At 42.1% G+C, this 18,240-nt stretch overlaps 1 protein-coding gene across 1 annotated transcript in view; it reads left to right on the forward strand.

Annotated features, from left to right (window-relative positions):
- Positions 1 to 5: 5 nt before the first annotated feature.
- Positions 6 to 18,240, forward strand: part of OGFOD3 (2-oxoglutarate and iron-dependent oxygenase domain containing 3) — a gene marked incomplete at its 5' end in the record, with an annotated part of 31,960 nt that continues 13,725 nt past the window's right edge. The window contains 6 exons of the mRNA XM_009878010.1: positions 6 to 84; positions 4,946 to 5,021; positions 5,933 to 5,975; positions 11,493 to 11,557; positions 12,162 to 12,218; positions 15,126 to 15,279. Coding sequence (XP_009876312.1) covers positions 6 to 84; positions 4,946 to 5,021; positions 5,933 to 5,975; positions 11,493 to 11,557; positions 12,162 to 12,218; positions 15,126 to 15,279 — 474 coding nt within the window. The remainder of the gene's footprint in view (positions 85 to 4,945; positions 5,022 to 5,932; positions 5,976 to 11,492; positions 11,558 to 12,161; positions 12,219 to 15,125; positions 15,280 to 18,240) is intronic.

Consider the following 18,240-nt stretch of genomic DNA (forward strand, 5'->3'; position numbering starts at 1 on the left):
TGGCTCGTCGCAGCGAGAACCTGCGGGACAAGTTCGTGGAGATCCCCTGCTCCGAGGACTACGACAGCCACAAAAGATTCGAAGGTATTTGGATAAGGTCGTTAGAGGCGGGATGAAGCGTAGCCAGGACAGGCCCAGTGTTGTCTTAACTCTGTTAAACCAGATGTGTGCTTGCACACCTGCATGTCTGGCAAACACCTGGTCGCTGTGCGTGTTGTTTAAAGCTCTGAATGTTCGTGCCTTTTTGGGCCAGAAGTAGTTGTGTCTGAGAGATTTTTCCATCTTTCGTATGTAATTCTCTTCTGAAACTACTTTTTTTAGGCTGTGTGAAGTAAACTTTTTTGCTAAACCTGTTTCTGGTATCTTGCATACTCTGTTGGTGGCTGTGGTGAGTTTGTTACTGGCAAATACCATGAAGGGTAAGGAAGGGAATTGCCCTAGGATATTGTCTGTGCTGCTAGATTGTCTTAATTACACAGAAAGCAGCTTCTGATACACCTGTTTTGGAGGGAGGGTGTGCTGGCAGCCTTTGCTGCTGCCTGCAGAGCGTTTCTCCTCTGTCTGTCTTTCAGCTGAGCCTGGTTTCTGTCAAATGGGTATTTGTCTCCCCTAGCATTTATTGCTTTGGAGTGTTGATATTGCATCTTCTAAAGAAATGGAAGATTGTTCTCTTTTTCTCATGAAAAGCAGCAAGAAAATAGTAATTTGCATGACTAGGCTATGCTGATGTTGTCTTTCAGACTTGCAAAGTGTATCTTGACGAATGTTTTGAACTGGTACTGCTGCCAGAGAGCTCTTACTTTTTGTCACCCTACCTGTAGGTCTAGCAATGTCTCAGCTCATAAACTGTTGGATCTAAAAAAACCCATAAATTGATAATTCTGAGTTAGTTTTTATCCAAGTCTGTTCTCTGGTTTGTTACATGGCTGACAAAACACTTGCTCACGGAAAGGTGGAGGCAGTATGGAGGCTGGAAACAGCTGCTTGGAGCTGAGGAAGAACAAAGGTGATCAAAGGGCTGGAGAACCTGCCCTGTGAGGAAGGACTGAAGGCTGGAGGAGTTAAGTCTTTTCTCCTGGAGAAGAGAAGGCTTTGGGGGGACCACATCATGGTGTTCCAGTACTTAAAGGGCAGCTCCTAAGAGTATGGGGGCTTTTCCTTCCCAAGGGACTGTGAGTGCAAGGTTTCATCTTGATATGAGAGAGACTTTTCTCAGAGAGAGAGCAGTCACCGCGACATCTTCCCCCAGGGAGCCTCAGTGAGAGGAGGTTTTCAAGATGTGGTTGGATGGGATGTTAAGTAACCTCATCTAGGTTCCCTTTCCCACAAATGCTGGGTGATCTTTTGAGGTACCTTCCAACCCGGGCTGTTTCTATGATGCTACAATTTCTAACTTTCTTCCAGTGCCAGTTCTGGTAAGAGCCCTGAAGCTGTGGAGGTAATTTCCCTTCCTTTCTTCAGGTGGCTGATGCTTTTGGTCAGAAGCCTTGTAATAAAACCAAAGCTTGTGTAGTCTGTGCTCAGGGAGCTTTTCCTCAGTGCTGCTACTGTAGCGTCTTCTTGGAGGTTTCATCCCACATATTATTGAGGCCAAGAAAACTGCTATCAGGAAGCTACTGGCAAGAAAACTTCCTTTTAATTTTATTTTTTAGTTTTAATGAGCATATGAAAAAATGCATTTGGTTTTAACTTTTCATAGTTACTGTAAGGAGAAACGTCTGACTTTGTGTGACACCAAGGCCAGAGGAATCTCTAGCCAGTGTTGCTGCAGCTCTGGTAGTTACAACTGAACTAAGGCTAAAAGTGTCTGCACTCTGTGCTTTTGTGTATCAAAAGAAACCCCCTAAACCTAAACCAACAAAACTTATTTTTTCTGTTTCCTGGGTCGCAAGGGGAATTTTTTGAGCTGTGGATTTATGGTCTTGGCAACTCCATCAGTTATTCCTTCAATCGGAAGGAAGGCAGGAACTTCAAGAGTGTCTCTGCTCAGGAAGAGGAAGGAATGTGTTCTCTATTTTAGTGATGTCATGGGGGCAGGTGCTGACTCCGGGGAGAAGTGTGACCTCTCCTGGCTTTGTGCGAGGACGCTTGACACGGTGTGAGTTTGTATTCCAGCTTTCTGCTTAGATGCTTGCATGAATTCTGTGGTTGATTTTAGGTTTTCGCAGGTGGTTTTGTGCCCCCCCTACATTTTGTTTTCAGGAAGGGATCAATGGCGCTAGAAATGTGCGGATACCTGTTAAGTGGTTAACTGAAGCTGTGCTGCGATAATGAACTCTTGTTTTTTCACCTCTTGTCTCCCGGTGGGTGCCCGCCAGGGGGTGGCGGTGAGCTGCTGAGCCTTGCTGCCTGGCCAGGCTGAGCTCCTTGCTCCACCCGGGGGTTACTGATGGTTTGGAGAGGCAGTAAATGTGGATTACGATTTTCTGCCAAACTGGAATCAGCTCTGGAGCTTCAGTCCCTTTATTGGAAAAGGGCTTCTATCACTCAATAGCTCTTCGTTCTCTGTCTACTCTGGCTTGACATCCCCAGCGGCTGGCTCTGTGTCAGGAGGAGGCACATTCCTCTCATCACTTGGTGTCTGATGCTCAGCTGTAAAGTTTCCACAGCGAAGATGAGTTTTTTATTTATGCACCTATCCCTGCTTCAAACTGAACTCGTGCAACCAAGCTTTTGGTTTGCTTCAAATAATATGGGGGTTGGTGTCACAAAGCAGTGATTTTATTTCCATTGCATTGCCTGGCAGTAAGCAGAGCCCATACAGAAACGAAATGCCTTATTCTTTGGAGGCCAAGCACTTATTACATTTGCAGAGGGTGGGCTGTTCTGAGAGCACAGTCCCATCCGTGTGCTGAACCCTGCAGCCAGATCTTGGCTATTTCTTCTGTCTTGAGATGGGGTTAACTGCTTAACACTCCTGTGGCTACTCGTGTATCTCATGAAATCTCTGTATAGTCGTTTATTTGTGCTGACATGTTGTGTCAGTGTACAAAAGCATCTCTGATCGCTGCCCGGGAGGCAGCTTTTGAGATTCTTTTCCAGAGGCTGGATCAGTGGGTGTAAAGCAGAGAAGTCCGAGCTGTGGAGCAAAAGGCCCAGGACTGAGACTGCCGGTGTGGTTGTGGGGATGGCATCCAAATAATCTTTACTTTCCCTTGTCCTGCTTTGTGAGCTCTCCTTAAGCAATCCATCTCCGTGTGGCTTTTTTTCTCACTTGAATAACCCCTGTCTTGGCAGTGCATGGTTTTGGGCCAAGTGCCACTTTAAGTAGAAGGCAAATCTGCCATTCAGGTAGTTGGACCCCGGTGTTCTGCTCTGTTTTCTGTGTGCTGAATAGGAGTAGGGGCCGTCAGGAGTACTTGTGGTTTTGCATGTGTTGGTGTCCTTCTCCTTTGTCTTGATTAAAAAAAAAATACACATGGTGATTGTCATTCTGTAAATCTTTTGAGTGACTCTTCTGGTGGCAAATGAAATGTTTGAGATGTTTTTTCTTCAGTTCAGGGAACCCAAAGTGCTTCCTCTTTGGCTGTTCTTTTTGTATACATCTGAGTTTTAAAATTGGGTGCTGGAAGCTGTTCCTGCCTCTGCCATCTGTCTCTCTTTGGGTGAGTGTTTGCTGGCCTGGAGGCAGAGATGTCTTATCCCTGTCAATTGGCGTTGGAGATGCTTTTCAGCCTGGCCATGCTCTTCATCGTGGCGTTCCAAAGCCAATAACTGATCTTAATCCACTGCTGCTGGACGGGTGATGGAGCCTTCAGAGCGCAGCAATGTGAGATGTGTATGGCTTTGCTGGGCTGGACAAGAAACACTTGGAGCATTTGCTGCCCACTACTTGTTGCTTTGTAGAACTGTTGGGTCATATGCTCCGAAGGAATGCAGCAACGTCTGAAGTGTTTAACTTGCAAGTTGTTGGGTCCTGAAACCGATATTCTGGAAATGGCTGCATGTTTCAAAACCTGTGCCTTGCTTTTCTGGTTGCAGAGGGGATGTTTGCAGTGTGCCTGAAACGTGACACAGAAGGTCCCCCCCTCTCTACTCCTTCCCCTCCCAAATTTGTACCTTGTAACAACTTTCTGCCTGTAAAGCCCATGTGGGTTTATGCTTGTTGGAATTCTTTACCTTTGGGGCTGGTGCTGTGTGGGAAATTAATGTGCAGTGCACCTTTGGGTTGCTGCCAGAATTTTTGCTGTTTTTTATTGATATCAAGGCACTGTGATTTCTGATGTTTTGATTCTGTTCATATCTTTAGTTTCCAGGGTCAAGAGCAGAAAAGTGAGCTGGGGGAGCAGGAGGTTCTGGTTCTTTCATGTCCCAGTGCTGGGTTCTGTGCTGGCATTAATAAATGGATAATTACTGAAGTTGATTTTTAATCCCATGCTAGGATTTTTGCAGCAAACTGGTAAAGACATAACAAACTTAAGGCTCTTAAGGCTTCTTCTCAGATCAACAGGAAGACTAGTTGGGTTTTGAGGGTGTGCCATCGCTGTGCGTTTTGCTGAACCTGGATGCTGGAGGCCCGGGGTCGCACGTGACAGCGGCGCTGCTTTGGGTGCTGAGATTCATCCTTTTGAGATTCATCTCCATTCTGCTGAACTGTGTTAGGAACCTTACAGGAAGTAACTTGTCAGCTTTGCTGGTGTCCTTCAGGCGCATTCGAGCTGTGATTACAAGCCGCTGCAGCGGGGAAGGTGATGTAGCTTAGTTGATTTCCTGGGGAATCTGCGCAGAAGTGGCAGTGATACCGACTGGCTTGTCTTCTCTGAATGTGGCACAAAACACCCCAAAATGGAGATGTAACTTTCTTGGAGTTTGTTCTAAAATATTCCAAGATTGCTAATATCCCTTCTGAGTGCTGGGAATCAGAGGAGTAGGAGAATATGAACAGAAGCTTGTTTTGAACTTTGCTTGAAAGGTGATTTTTTTTTAATTACTCTTTGTGTTCCAGGGTGCACTCCTAGAAAGTGCGGAAGAGGTGTGACCGATGCAGTAATCTCAAGGGAAGAAGCTGAAAGAATCCGTAGGTAATCTTTGGTTGGCTTTTTCTGTAATGACAGCGTGCTAGTGTTTAAGGTGTTGCACAAAGCTCACTAGCTGAAGGAGAGCGGGTTAAGTTGGTTAAAAATAAACTTCTTTCCATTTTTGCTGTAGTGGAGACAATTCTCTTTCATACAGTCTGCGTAGCCTAGCTCGGTGGGGCATAAGTGTTGTAGAGAGAAAAAAGGAAAATGAATTAAGTTTAAAGGACTTTCACTTGGCCTTCTGTTCTGTTCCGTTTGGCCTTTTAAAAACAGAACAAATGAACAAAAGCCTCCTTTCAGCTGTGTCTGTTTCTGGGTAATTATGAGGTAGTGCTGGCCCTGGTGCCCTCTGTGAGCACTAAGTGGTGACTTTTAATGAAATAGTAGGGGTTGCTGTCACGTTACACAGTTAGAAAAGTTACCGGCCTCCTGGAGTGTGATTTGCACTTCATCCTCCCGGTGGGGAATGTCACTGTAAAACCCCAAGCGACGTGCAGTGGGCCGAGGGCTTTGCTCGCTGGGCACGCCGACCGCTCTGCGATTGCAAATTCAGCTCGGCTCCTGGTTTTGATTCAGAGTTCTGTATTAGCCACGTTGATTTGTGCTGCCCTTAATCTGTTTGTTTCGGTTTTTTTTGTTTTTACTGTGTGTGTTTAATCTTACCTAGTCAGAATATTTTAAAGACAGTGGTTTTGGGGATGTGTGGAAGGGGGCTACAAACTCAGAAATGTTCTGCAGTGTAGAACCAGGCTGTGAAATTCTGTTTCAGATAAACTGCAGCTTCGGTGAGCTCAGTCGGGTTGTCTGATGCATCAAATGCCACTTACTGAAGAGTTACATATTGTAAATGATGACTTTAAAGGACAAAGTAATCAGAGTTCAGTTCTCATCTGAGGTTATTGTTTTGCCTGCAGAGTAGCAGAGAGGGGACTGTCCTTGGGAGGATCTGATGGAGGGGTGAGCAGTGTCCTGTTACTTTTTACTTTCTTTTTACTGCCAAGGCAAGATTTTAAACGCATTTTTGGGGTTTGAGGAGAGGAGGTGGAAAATTTTTCTTCCCATTCAGACTTGGAAAAATTGTTTGGAAAGTTATTTTATCACCCAGTAATCTTTCTGTTAGCAGTGTAATTTGTGACTTCTACAATACAGTTCATATTTCCTATTATTCAGTTTAGTTATTTGTAGCACCTCTCAAAGTTATTTTTTGACTTCTCCATGTGGAAATGAGTGCTACAGCAGAACTGCACAGTTTAATTTCTGAAACTAAATTACGTTGGGTCACAGCATCATGTAAAGATTGGTTTTATGTTGTGACAAAAGTGCTGTGTAATGACTCAGGTAGATATTTTAATAATATTTTAAAAAGAAAAGGAAACCACTTCTGAAAAGCATGCTTGTTTCAATTTCTTTCCCCATCTTTGTCCTCGGGGTATTTTTGTGTATGAACAGAAACTGTTCCTTGAGTATTTGCAAACACAACTTCTTTAGGCCTCTCCTGAATTAGGATGTATATTAGCAGAAAAGGAGAAAGGTTTCAGTGAAGAAGTAAGATTTTAATCCTTCTGGTTGCTGAGAAAGATCTGTAAAAAGTATAACCCAGGAAAGTTAAGCGGTGTTGCCCATCTGAAACAATATTTAAAAGATTTAACATTCTCTGTTCAGTTCTGTCAGAATCCCTTGGACTTTTTTTTTTTTCCAGTTCTGTGGTTGCATAATTTGCTGCTTTGCTTGTATTCCTCAGCCTGGTGGGGCCTCTGGCTTACCTCCTGCCATTACTGTTGTCAAGTGGGCTTCCTGTCCCGTTCTTTTGGGCCCTGTGGGTGGTTTTTTCATGAGACTTCCCCAAAGAGGGGTTGGAAGGGCAGTGTGTAACAGCTTCATGGATTTGGACTGCAGAAAGCTCATGTCCAGCTGGGGATCAGGCAACTGGGGAAACTGAGGCAGAGAAAGCTTAGAAGAGACATGAGCTTGCCTCTCGAGCTTCAAGCCTGCTTGTTGCTTTAAATTTCTTAGGCTTTAGAGTGCTTGGATAATGCTATTCAGTTATGTCTGTTCTAAGACTTATTTTTTTTTCCTTTAAAAAAAATCTTTAACTCCTGCCTGTTGAATTATTTTTAATTCTTTCTTTAGCCACTTTGATCTCTCCAGTATTCCAAACAAAACTTCTTCAGACTTTGACTGGAGCGCAGACTGTATTTTCATGGGCTCTGATTTCATGGGTAACCTGTTTTTAAGCTACAGGTCTTTTTTTTTTTTTTTTGGCAGTCATACTTTTTATATTTTATTCACAGAAATGGATTTGTGTCTGGATACAATTTATTAAAAGACCTGAACTTGCAGTTTTTGACTCTGTCAGTTCTCCCCTGGCTTCGCCCTTTCTGCTTCCTTGGAGGACTGAAGTATGTCACAAAAACTTGTTTCCCTTTTCATCCTTTTGTGCTGCGAAAGTCCTGCCAAACATCTGAATTATTGAAATCTCCCAGGAGTCATGCCCTGGTTGTCATGCTGAGCTTTCTCGTCTTCCTTTGTAATTTTTTAGACTTATTTTTATTTACGTGCACACAAGTGAGACTAGAAGAAGCTGTTGTAGTCTTCTAGTCCAACTCCCAACAGAATCCAAACAAGAGGATCTTCACCTGTGCTGCTTTCCCATGTATGTGTCTGCCTGTAAAACAGTTTTATACTTTGTTTGTCGTTCACTGAATGTGCATTGCATCAGATCTCTTGGTGTTTGCCTCAGCTTAGGTTTTTCTGTTCTTTATAAAATGACTTTTTCTTCCCTACCTGCTATTTTCTTGCACGCTACCCCTGCTTGCGTTACCACTTCAGCCGTGACTCACTCATTCACGTCTTTGTAGGTGCTGCCATCATAACATCTCCCCAGTGTAAATGAAATGATTCATTTACTATCAGATCTATTTGCATTCATTTAGAAACTCGAGAAAAGAAATCCCTTGGTACAGCTGCTGTCTGTATTTTGGCAGGAGTAGCCATTAGCCCTCCTCCCTTTTGCAGGCAAAAACTACATCTCTTAATCGCTGGGAGAAGTGAACAGCCCATGTAGCTGCGATGCCACTGCAGGTTTCGTGCACAGAACAGTGTTTCTGCAGACCATATCCCTCCTTATTGTGCTTTCAGTCCTCCCAACCAACAGCTGAAGTCCTCGCTGTCAGCTCTGTGTTTTCCAGGGAGAGGAAGATAAATCCTTTGAATACTTGTCCTGTCTCATAGTGCTACTACAGGCTGCATAGCTTCCTTCCTAATTAGCCCCCTGCTAACGCCTGGGAAACACACACTGGTGAGGAGAGACGGACCTGACGGCGTGACTTTCCCTTGTCTTACAGCTGTGGTGGTCCTGTGAGTGTCCAAGCTTTACTCCAGGAAGCTGGAGAGAACCTGGCTGTGGGTGACGGTCCCTGGTGTAAATGTGTCCTGCGCTCCAGAGCCAGACGCTGTGTTGAATTTCCACAATACAACCTGTCCCTCTGGCCGTCTGAGCGATGTGTGAATTAGCTTGGTTGTATTTGTATCTCATAATTAATTGCTGTAACTTTGAAGGGGTGTTACCCTAAGAAAAAACCCTTGCTCTCAAGTAGGGAAGGGTGTTTAGAGGTGGTGGTGTTTTGGGAGTCTGTGTAAGACAGCTGGCAGGGACAGCAGGCTTGGAGCTGCCTGGTGGTTGGTGGCCGTGTAAGGTGGCTTCTGGTGCCCTTCCCATGGGCTGGTTGAGCCCTCCCTTGGGAGGGGCAGGGAAAGGTTCGAGCGCTGCTTTAGAGAAGGAGAATTAAGTTTCTGCATTTTGTTCTTTCAGGCAGCGTGTTGGCAGTTCTTTAAAAGTGTTATTTAAAACTTTTTAGGGGGTAGAGGAATTGCTGTAAAAGTAGGTTCTGAAAAGAATGTGCACTTAATGGTTGGCAATCCCTTTTAGTGAGGATCAAAGCAGGACCTGTCATGCTCTGCAAGATGGGGAAATGGGTCCTTTGTGCCACGTGCTGAGAAAAGGTGGCTACTTGGTGTTCTTTTTGAATCCTTTTAGCAGTGAGAGGGTGGAGAATTGGGGACTAGCGATACTGAAGGTCCCAGGGAACACGTACTTATGCTGCTTTTGGGTTTAAAGAAGTTCGAATTTCTTTCTATAGAAGTTCTGTAAATCAGGGTATTGGGGTAGCTCAGTCAAACAATCTCCTGGAAGTAGGTGCGTGGGTGTGTTTGCGGTGTTCCTGCCATCCGTATCTAAACTTTGTAAGAGCTTTTGGCCTGGAAACACCGACCTGAGTTGCAGCTGACCCTTGGTCAGATCGCTGCATTTGCAGTGGTGGGGTTGGCACAGGCTTCCAGCAAGGTGTTCTCCTCTGTGTAGGAAATGATGCTGAAAATTTTTACTGTTCTGAAATGATAGAGGCCAAAATAAATGGGTTCCAGTTTCTTTCCAAGGTAGCTGTTAAACAAATAGCTCTGTGCTCATGTGTAATCAAGTCCCCATCTACGTTTGGTGTTATTTTCCTCTGTCTGAAACAGGCCTGAAGACTATACTTTCATTTTCAGTCTTCATTTGGCTCTTCTAGGCTTTATTTTGTAGCTGTTATATCTTCAGTTATGAATACCTGCGGTTCTTGGGAGTGTTTTTTATTGATTCATTTGGTTATTTTTGGATTTTCCCAACTGTAATCATCTGGAGCTTGAGGAGTGAGAAGAAATATGTATGTTTGGAAGGCATATTTAAAGTATTTGAAAGGCAACTTCGTTTTAAATGAAATTCATCTTTTTGAACGTGTCCTGCTACTTCTCCATATAATCTACTTTAACATGATCACAAGTATATTTTTTGAAGCTACCTGGGAGCAGTTTTGCTTCTAGCTGTAGCTTAGGCTATTGTACAGAAGCAGAAACCAATAAATGAAAATATTTTGCTTCTGAAGCTTGAGCAGGCTTATTACAAGAACTGCTTCTGCGTGACTGAGATTCCTTGTTTCCGTAACGGTCCCCTGAAGCTTTTTGAGAACTGTGGGAAGCAGAGGTCTGAAAAGCTCATGCTATGCCCACTTGAATAGCTTGTCACTTTATATATTTTTAGAGTGGCAAATAGCATTGTTTGGGTAGATTTATTAAAAGAAGGTTGTTACAATTCCTTTTAGAAAGGAGACTTGAGTGGAGTTCCCCTGACTCAGCTCTAAAGCTCGGAGCGATTGAGCCCACAGCAGTTTTCCTTTGCTGAGAGGTTGTTGGGGGTGTCTTCCTCCAACATGATCCAGAGGAGGAGGAGGGAGAAAAGTGCCCTGGGACCAGGGGTGACAGTGGAGCTGTGCCGGTGCCACCAGCCTGGCCTTGCGGCTCCCACCCGGCGCTGCCGGGAGAATTTCTTGCTGCTCGATTGCCACCATGTCTGCGTTTGGGTAACGGTGGCTCCGGACTGCTCTGTCCCAACCGTGCCCAGAAATTCTTGTTGGAAGTTACCATTCATTCCAGGCAGTGCTATTCGTATTGTTTGGGGTTGGTTAGAATAATGAGAATAGTATGTGGTGCATCAGGAAATGCCAAATTCCAAGATGAGTGCTTTTGCCTGGATTTTTTGTATCAAAGTCGTCATTACTTTGGTGCTGGTCAGGTTAATTAGCTGTTGCTACTTGCTATTTCCAGTATAAAAAAAGGCTACTATTACACAGTATTTAAAAATATGACTGTTTAACTGATGCAAAACAAACATGTATTTTGTGGGCAGCAAGGGACACACAAAAATGTACTTCGTTAAGTTTAGAGGCAGTTCGCTGTCCTGGTGAATCTGAATATTAGTCTTTTTTGCTTGGTTTGGGGCTCAGGAGAAGTGTTTGGCTTGAATTAGATGGAGAAATAGATTGAATTTTCATATGCGAAAGCTTTTTTTTCACTCTTTGATTTTCTTTTACAGTGGTTTAGAAATTGAGGAAAAGAAAGATTTTTGGCTCTAGTAAGCCTTAGAATTCTAATTGTTCTTCTAAACAGACTTTTATGTCTGTATTAAATATGAGAAGTATCCCGGAACTCCTGGTGAAGGAGAAGTTTTAATAACAAATGTTAGGCAAGATAAATATTAGTGCTGCTATTTGAGTGCTTCACAAATATTGGAAAATTAGTCATCTTTGTGTGGAAGGGAAATGCCTTCAAGGAGGGATCCAAGAACATGGTGCTTTACCTCTGGCCCATGGAGGAAGACTCTGGCAATTCTCTATGTTGGATTGAATCTCAGGGACAGCAGATCTATTTGGTTTTTCTTAGTACCTCAATATTTTGTGCATCTCTACAGCAAATTGAGGGAGACTTGTAGTCATGAAGGAAGCATTAATATTGCAAATCCAAATGCTAGAAAATAATATTATACTTGGGAGGCTGTGGAAGGGGAGAGCCAACTTGGGACAGTTATTAAAGGCTGTAGTTAAATAATGATAAAACCTTTTCATGCTCATTTTTCCTGCCCTTTTTTTTTGTTTCCCTTCCCAGGCATCAATTCTGGACTTGCACTCTGGAGCTCTTTCACTGGGGAAGCATTTTGTTAATCTGTACAGGTAAAATGGGGCTGTGGCTTGCTGCCTCTCTTGTTATCCTACACTCAAATTCTCATTGCCTGTTTGAATTTCTCAAGCCCTGTGGGCTGGGGTTAGTAATGACAAACTGTAAAATTTGGTCAGATTCACCACAGTTTCCATGACCAGTTAAAGAGCTTTTGTGGCATGAAAACCGATCCTTTGTTGAATTGGGCTTTTTGAGAGCTACCATTACCTTTATTTTCAGAGTTCTTCCTGCACCAGTAAATAATAGTATTTTTTTCACAGTTATAGTCTGGTTCGTCAGCAGTGGAAGAGATCAGGTAGTCTGAACTTTTAAAAAAATTGAATCCACATGCTCATTTCATAATGTGGGAGTGAACTTTTTCATGCCTGAGGAATTCCATTATCAATTGCTGAATCTTGATCCTTTGATCTTTTTAACATTTAAACTTTCAGCAGTGCTTTTGGAACATAATGCTCAAAAGCATTTGTAGGATTTCTTATTTGTTGGATTTTCACTTTTTAATTGCGGATAAAACACAGGTGGGGGTGAGAAGTCATCTTAGTGTTACTTGGGCAGTTGGATACAAGAACTCTTTCAGAGCGTTGTCTAATTTTTCAGGTACTATGGGGACAAAATTCAAGACATCTTCACAGAAGAGGATTTTGCATTATATCGGTAAAGATTTTTCAATAACTACCGAATGAACCACAGGACATGACTTGGAGGTTTTTTTTGCCGGATTGGGAGGGAGTTGTCCTTTGGATTCAAACATACAGTTGAATTTGCAGCGTAAAACAGTCATCTGTGAGAACCAAGATGCCTTGAGAAAATAAATAAAAAATTTTTCCTGACTATCTGATAAATAACATTCTGCTTTGAGCTTAGCTGCAGTGTCAGGACAGCGGTGATGGTGTAAACATAACCAGAGCGACGCTGGCACTGCACGTTTCCCTTTCTGCCTAAGGGCTGGATGCCAGCCCTGCGGGCAAGGTGAGCTTCGTCTGAGGTCTGTGGTTATTTTGCAGAACATTATAACTGGGATGTAAATCCTTCAGTAAGAACTCCTACTTCACACACGTTACCCAAGAGCTGTTGTGTTAGAGACAATCCTACGCTGTTATGACATTAGGAACTTGAGGTTTTTTGGACGAAGCGTGACAAAACATTACAAATAATAAAGTAGGAAAGCACCTCAGTTTACTAATGTTCTTGTTAGAGCAGCAGAGCACGCTTTGCCCCTAAGAAGCCAGTCTATGAAACAGTGCTGTAATGGAATGGCTTTGGCATCTGATGCTTTTAGCTTTCCTGCAGACCTGCTCATATACTTAACGAAGACAACAAATGTAACTAATTTTGTGTGTTTGAAGGCCAAAGCTTAGGAACAGGCATTCGTTGTTGACTAGACACCATAAATGTTTAGCTGTGCATTTCAGTGGCTTTCTCACAGTTTAAAATGTACCTGGCCTGAGCATTTTAACTCTTCTTGGATTTTTTTTCTTGCCTTTCTGAAGGAATCTGACCTCCCTCTAGTGGTGGAAATAGTATTAAGTAGCCAAATAGGCTAATTAGTTTTATTAGTGTAGTAATTTTATTTGTCTTTAAAATATTAACCACTTAAAGCTTACTTGTGTTCAACAACTGTTTTTAGATACCGTCATCTTTATAGATGAACTTCTTTTAAAGGTACTTACTTCTGCCCCCAAAATCACAAAAATGAGACGTTTCTGGGATTCTTGTTGAACTTTTGACTATATAAAGAAGATATAGTTTGTACTTCACCAAGATAGTGGAGAATATTTAAAAAATAGTCTGGTTTGCATTCCATTCATTAGGAAACACGAATATATGAAGGGTGTATCTTAATAAACAATATTTCTGTTGAAAACCATTCAGTTTTTCAATAACTTTTAAGAATTTCTGATCTTTCCACTGAGATGAGACAGCTGCTAGGGAATATCAATATTCCATTAGTATTTCATGCCAATATGGGTGATGTTTCAGTCTGCTGGATACAAATCTAATACAAAATGTATTAAATGCTTCTGTTCACATTAATGACAGTGCTTCAACGTGCACTGAAGTACCGTATGTCCGTAATGAACGATTTTATGCTATTCATGGGAGCATTTATCTTCATTATTTTTACTTACCTACGAAGGTCAGTTTAAAAATACACTCTTGAGAGAAATAACTAAATGTTATTCCTGTCTAAGCATTACTGATGGCAACACTAACAAATCTGAGTAGGCATTTTGAGCCAGGAGGCTGGTTTCTAAGCTGTCTCTGTCAAAATTATGTTGCTTCACAATCAATTTTGGTTTCCATGCTGGTGCTTTAACCACCGTCTGCCAAGCACATTACAGCAATTCCTCCTGTTTCATATAATAAATGCATCTTTATCCAGAAGAGAGACCTTTAAATCTGGATGCTTGGTTTAAGAGTTGTGACTTAGCAGAAAATGACAACATCAAAGATTTATTCTAAAAAAATCTGACCACATATTAAGGTGGACACACAAAATGAGCAGAGGAAGAGCTGGTTGTGAACCTTCTCTTTATTCATTCTGCACGTGTGATTTCTGTTAAATTCCTGGCTGGAGAAGAGCATTGCTTCGTCTGCTTCTACTGCCTTTGCTGCTCTTCACTGGGAACAGTGTGGAGATGCTGACAAGTGGGCTAGTTTTGTAAAGCTTTGTGTTCCTGTCACCAGACTCAAATCACACTTTGCAGTGACTCCCAACTGCATTTTTTTGCTGGTCTGGCAGAGCTTCTGTCTTACAGAAACTTTTCTGTAGCACTTCTAGTTCTTTTACTCGATCCTTTATGCTGCTGCTGATCCAGTAAGCTGGCAGCTGTGCGATCTAGTGAACATCCTTTCTCCTAAGTTCTGTGTTCCTTACACTTCTAGCTACTTCCTGGGCTTTTCTTCTTCCTCACCACCCGGAGTCCAAAATAGATTTTACTAACTGCCTTTACAGAAGGTGGTCAGAAACTCTTTCCAGCGAGTTCTGTTCTGCCTTTTCCCAAGTCCAGCCTTTGCATTTTGATATTATCTGGTGACTCAGTGCAAATATACAAGGAGCGTTTATATCCTCTTCTTGTTTTCCTGTCTCCCAAGAAACACTGGAATACCCAAGGTAGAAACAATATGTTGAATCTTTGAAAATAGTTGGTGAAGATGTCTTGCATTCATTTTGAAGGAAAATCTCGTTATGATACCAATGCATATGTTGACTGAAAACCCTGAGGTCTGTGGTGCCAGAGTTGTTATTGTTTTTTAACCTTCATTTTTCAGTAATTAATGAACAATGAGATGTAAATGTTTTCAGGAAGACAGATTGTTTACACAAAGGAATTAGATTAAAAAAGAACCCTAAGCAAACAACAACCCCAACCCATGAGAGAGAGTTTTTTATTGGAGTAGTACGTCTTTACTTAAGGCAAAATAAGAGAGAAAGTAGGACTATATGTTCTCCTTGATTTATTAGCTAAGGAAGAAACGTAGCTCTGAAGAAGCAGTAATGGTGCTTGGAGGAGAATACAGAAGTGTGTCGCTGAGCATCCTGCCTTGTGTTCTTTGCAGTGATGTGAGACAGAGAATTCAACAAAGGATTGCGCAGGCCTTTGGTATCAACTCTGCTTCCATGTACCTGACTAAGCCAACATTCTTCTCGAGGATAAACAACACGGAAGCCAAGACAACACACGATGAATACTGGCACCCCCACGTTGACAAGGTAAGTAGGAGGCTGAGATGGGATGCAAATGTTTCCTGTTATTATTAGATCACTTCAAAGTCATCTTGCATTAAACAGTCAAACATGTTTGAAAACTGCTGCTTGTAAAAGTCCTTTGTGGGATGAGCCTAATGGAAGGATAAGTGGGTTTTAGAAACGCAAGCCAGTACATTCCTTTTTATTTTCTTTACTTTAGTTCTGCTAAAATAAATTGTGTGAATAACTACTTAGGAATCTCTTTTATCAGAAATGTTGATTGAATTGACCTGCACCTATGAAGTGTTTTAGTTTCATCAGACCTGTGTTTCCAGTTAACATGTTGCTCCTTCAGCCAAGTCTAGCAGGAGCTATTTCAAAGTGGTCACTTGGTCACTCTTGTTAGTTGATCTGAGCCTCTTGATAAATGCTTTGTATTTGTATTTCAGTTATATGTGAATTGAGGCTTTTTTTTTTTTTTACTGCATGTTCTTCAATGGTACCATCTTCTGGTAATTCAATCTTTTGTTGTTTTTAGAATGGAAGTATTGTGATATTTTTTTAATTGCCTAGGTCTCTACCTGTAGGCTCATTGCTTAATACATTGGATTTAAATGTCTTTGAGATTAAGTTTATTTCTGAATGTAAATGAGTTCCTAGGTTCTATGGAGCATAGCAGAATACAGGCTAACCAATGAAGAATCAAATAGCAAAAAAAACCAACCCACCCCACAACCAAAAAACCCCCTTCTCTCTCTCTGCAAACAAACAAAAAACCCCAACCCCAGAACACCCACATGTAATGATGCAAAAATCAGAGTCATTCTAGAGTCACGGATCGCCCCACATGGAACTCTTCTGCCGGAGTCTGTGAGTAGTGTGCCTTGAAGTCTATGACCTGAAGATGAAAAATCAAGCAGAAGTATTGCTTGCCTTGAAAACATTTCCTGTAAAAAGTCAATTTGAGGGATGTCTCATGTCTGTTGTTGCTCACAACATTAGTGTGAGCTCCTGTGCCCTTTCTTCTGTAGGCAGAAGCAGCTTAAACTTAGGAAATAATGGTGACAGTGATGATAGGTGATACAGCTGCTGTTTGAAAGAGGAAAGTAATGTAGTGTGGAATTTGTAGTCACGGATATAACAAAGATGAGACCAGCTTTTGGATGCTTCTTGTTTAAAAAAGCTGACATGTAACCTTTGAGTAGGAGTGGACCTAGGACCAGGGGTAGCAGGGGAGGATTTGGAGGTACAAATTGTTCTGACTCGTGCTGGGGGGAACTGGCTGTAGGGGGCAGATTGTGCTGGTGGCGTTCGTAAGAATTCCATCCCCTGTTGTGCTCTTTTCCAAATGAACTAGTGATCGGGTTGTGTGAATTGTCTTAAATTCATAAGCTCCATGTAGTTTTTCCACAGTTTCAAAGAACTGAATTTTGACTGCCACAGGGAAGAGAAAGGACTAGATTTCAATAGCTCATGGCTATTTTCTCCACCTTTTTCTCTCAGCACATACAAAAGTGTATTTTAGAATTCCAGACTCTGATTTATTACTATGATGAGGTTTGTGGCTGCACAAGCATTAAGCTTGCCAATATTTTCATTCTTCTGCATTTATTTTGTGTTGGTAAATGAGTAAGGTGGTTGGATAATCTTACAATTAAGTGTTTCTGCTGAAATATCTCCTAAAATTTTATATTAAAAACCAAATCTTTCTTTCCATGAAGCGCGTTTGTTTCCTTTGTAGAAGCTGCTGCTTTGTTATGGCATCGTGACAGTGCCTGGGCATGACGGACAGCAGGCTGGATGTTTTGCAGCTTTTATCCATCTGTTTTGTCCACATTTTGTTTATTATCTTGCAGGCTGTCTGTTCAGGGAGCAGATACAGCAACTGATTGGCCTTGGCTTTTCTTAACCTCCTCCTCAGCTTCAGAAAAAACAAACCAAGCACAAAACGTGGTCTCTTAAACTTGCTGTGCATGGGCTAAACCATAATAGTTTCTCTATTGAATAATGGGGCAGTCTGATCTATGACAGCAGCGAAGAGAGAGTTATCCCAGTTGGGGCAGTTACCAAATGACTTGTTCATAATCATGAATTGTGTAGAATTTGACACCCCCCACCCTACCCCAAGGTTTGAACCAGGCTGTAAATAGTGTCTGGTAGAGATCCTGTTCACTTCACGTCCATTGTGAAAGTCCAGATTATATCCTCCTCTGTCATTGCTACTGGACACTGCCTGCCTTTGCTTCTGGGAAGTTGCTCACTTGAATTGGCATCAGAGGATTAATTTGAATCCTTTCCTCGCTGCACAAAGAAGCTTCTAATTCCTGTCTCCTCTCTAACTTCTGTTTGTGCGTCAAAAGGTCTGGTATTATTTTTCCCCTTAAGTGCAATTGGAACAGAACTGTCCGGATGTAGCGTTTGCGTAGTGTTTGCCAGATCATGGCGTACAGAAAATGTTACAGTATGGGCAGAAGATATCTCTGTATGTAATCCTAACCTATACTAGGTGTACATTGGGTATATCTGCACTTATATTGTTACGTGTTTAGGAGGTAAAAAATAAGTTTTTAAGGCTGATTAGGCTATGTGGGAGTCCAAATAGAAGGTCAGAAAATATTTCAGATGAGGCTAAATAGGGTAGATGAGTTGTGTAGCTTCACAGTTTGTCTTCTGTGCAGTCATCCTGCCTTGTATTTTTATTTTTCCAACAAACTAAATTTCACTTGCCTCTGGCAGACTGCATGAAAGCATGGAGGAAAAAAAAAAAAGCATTGCTATTGATCTTCGGTAGGGAATAGTTCCCAGATAAGAGCAGTAGTGTTCTTATGTGGCCTTCAAAACAAGGGTGGATACTAGGTTGTTGAGGAAAGATCAATAAAACTCAGGGTGTTTAAATATTTTGCCAATTTGTTGGATGCTTTTTTATCGTATCATTGTTTATGCTTTCCCCTTGGAATAGAGCAAATCACTTCTATGTGTTTCTGC

This window comes from Apaloderma vittatum, unplaced genomic scaffold (genome assembly GCF_000703405.1).
Source record: "Apaloderma vittatum isolate BGI_N311 unplaced genomic scaffold, ASM70340v1 scaffold8331, whole genome shotgun sequence".
Classification (NCBI taxonomy): Eukaryota; Metazoa; Chordata; class Aves; order Trogoniformes; family Trogonidae; genus Apaloderma; species Apaloderma vittatum.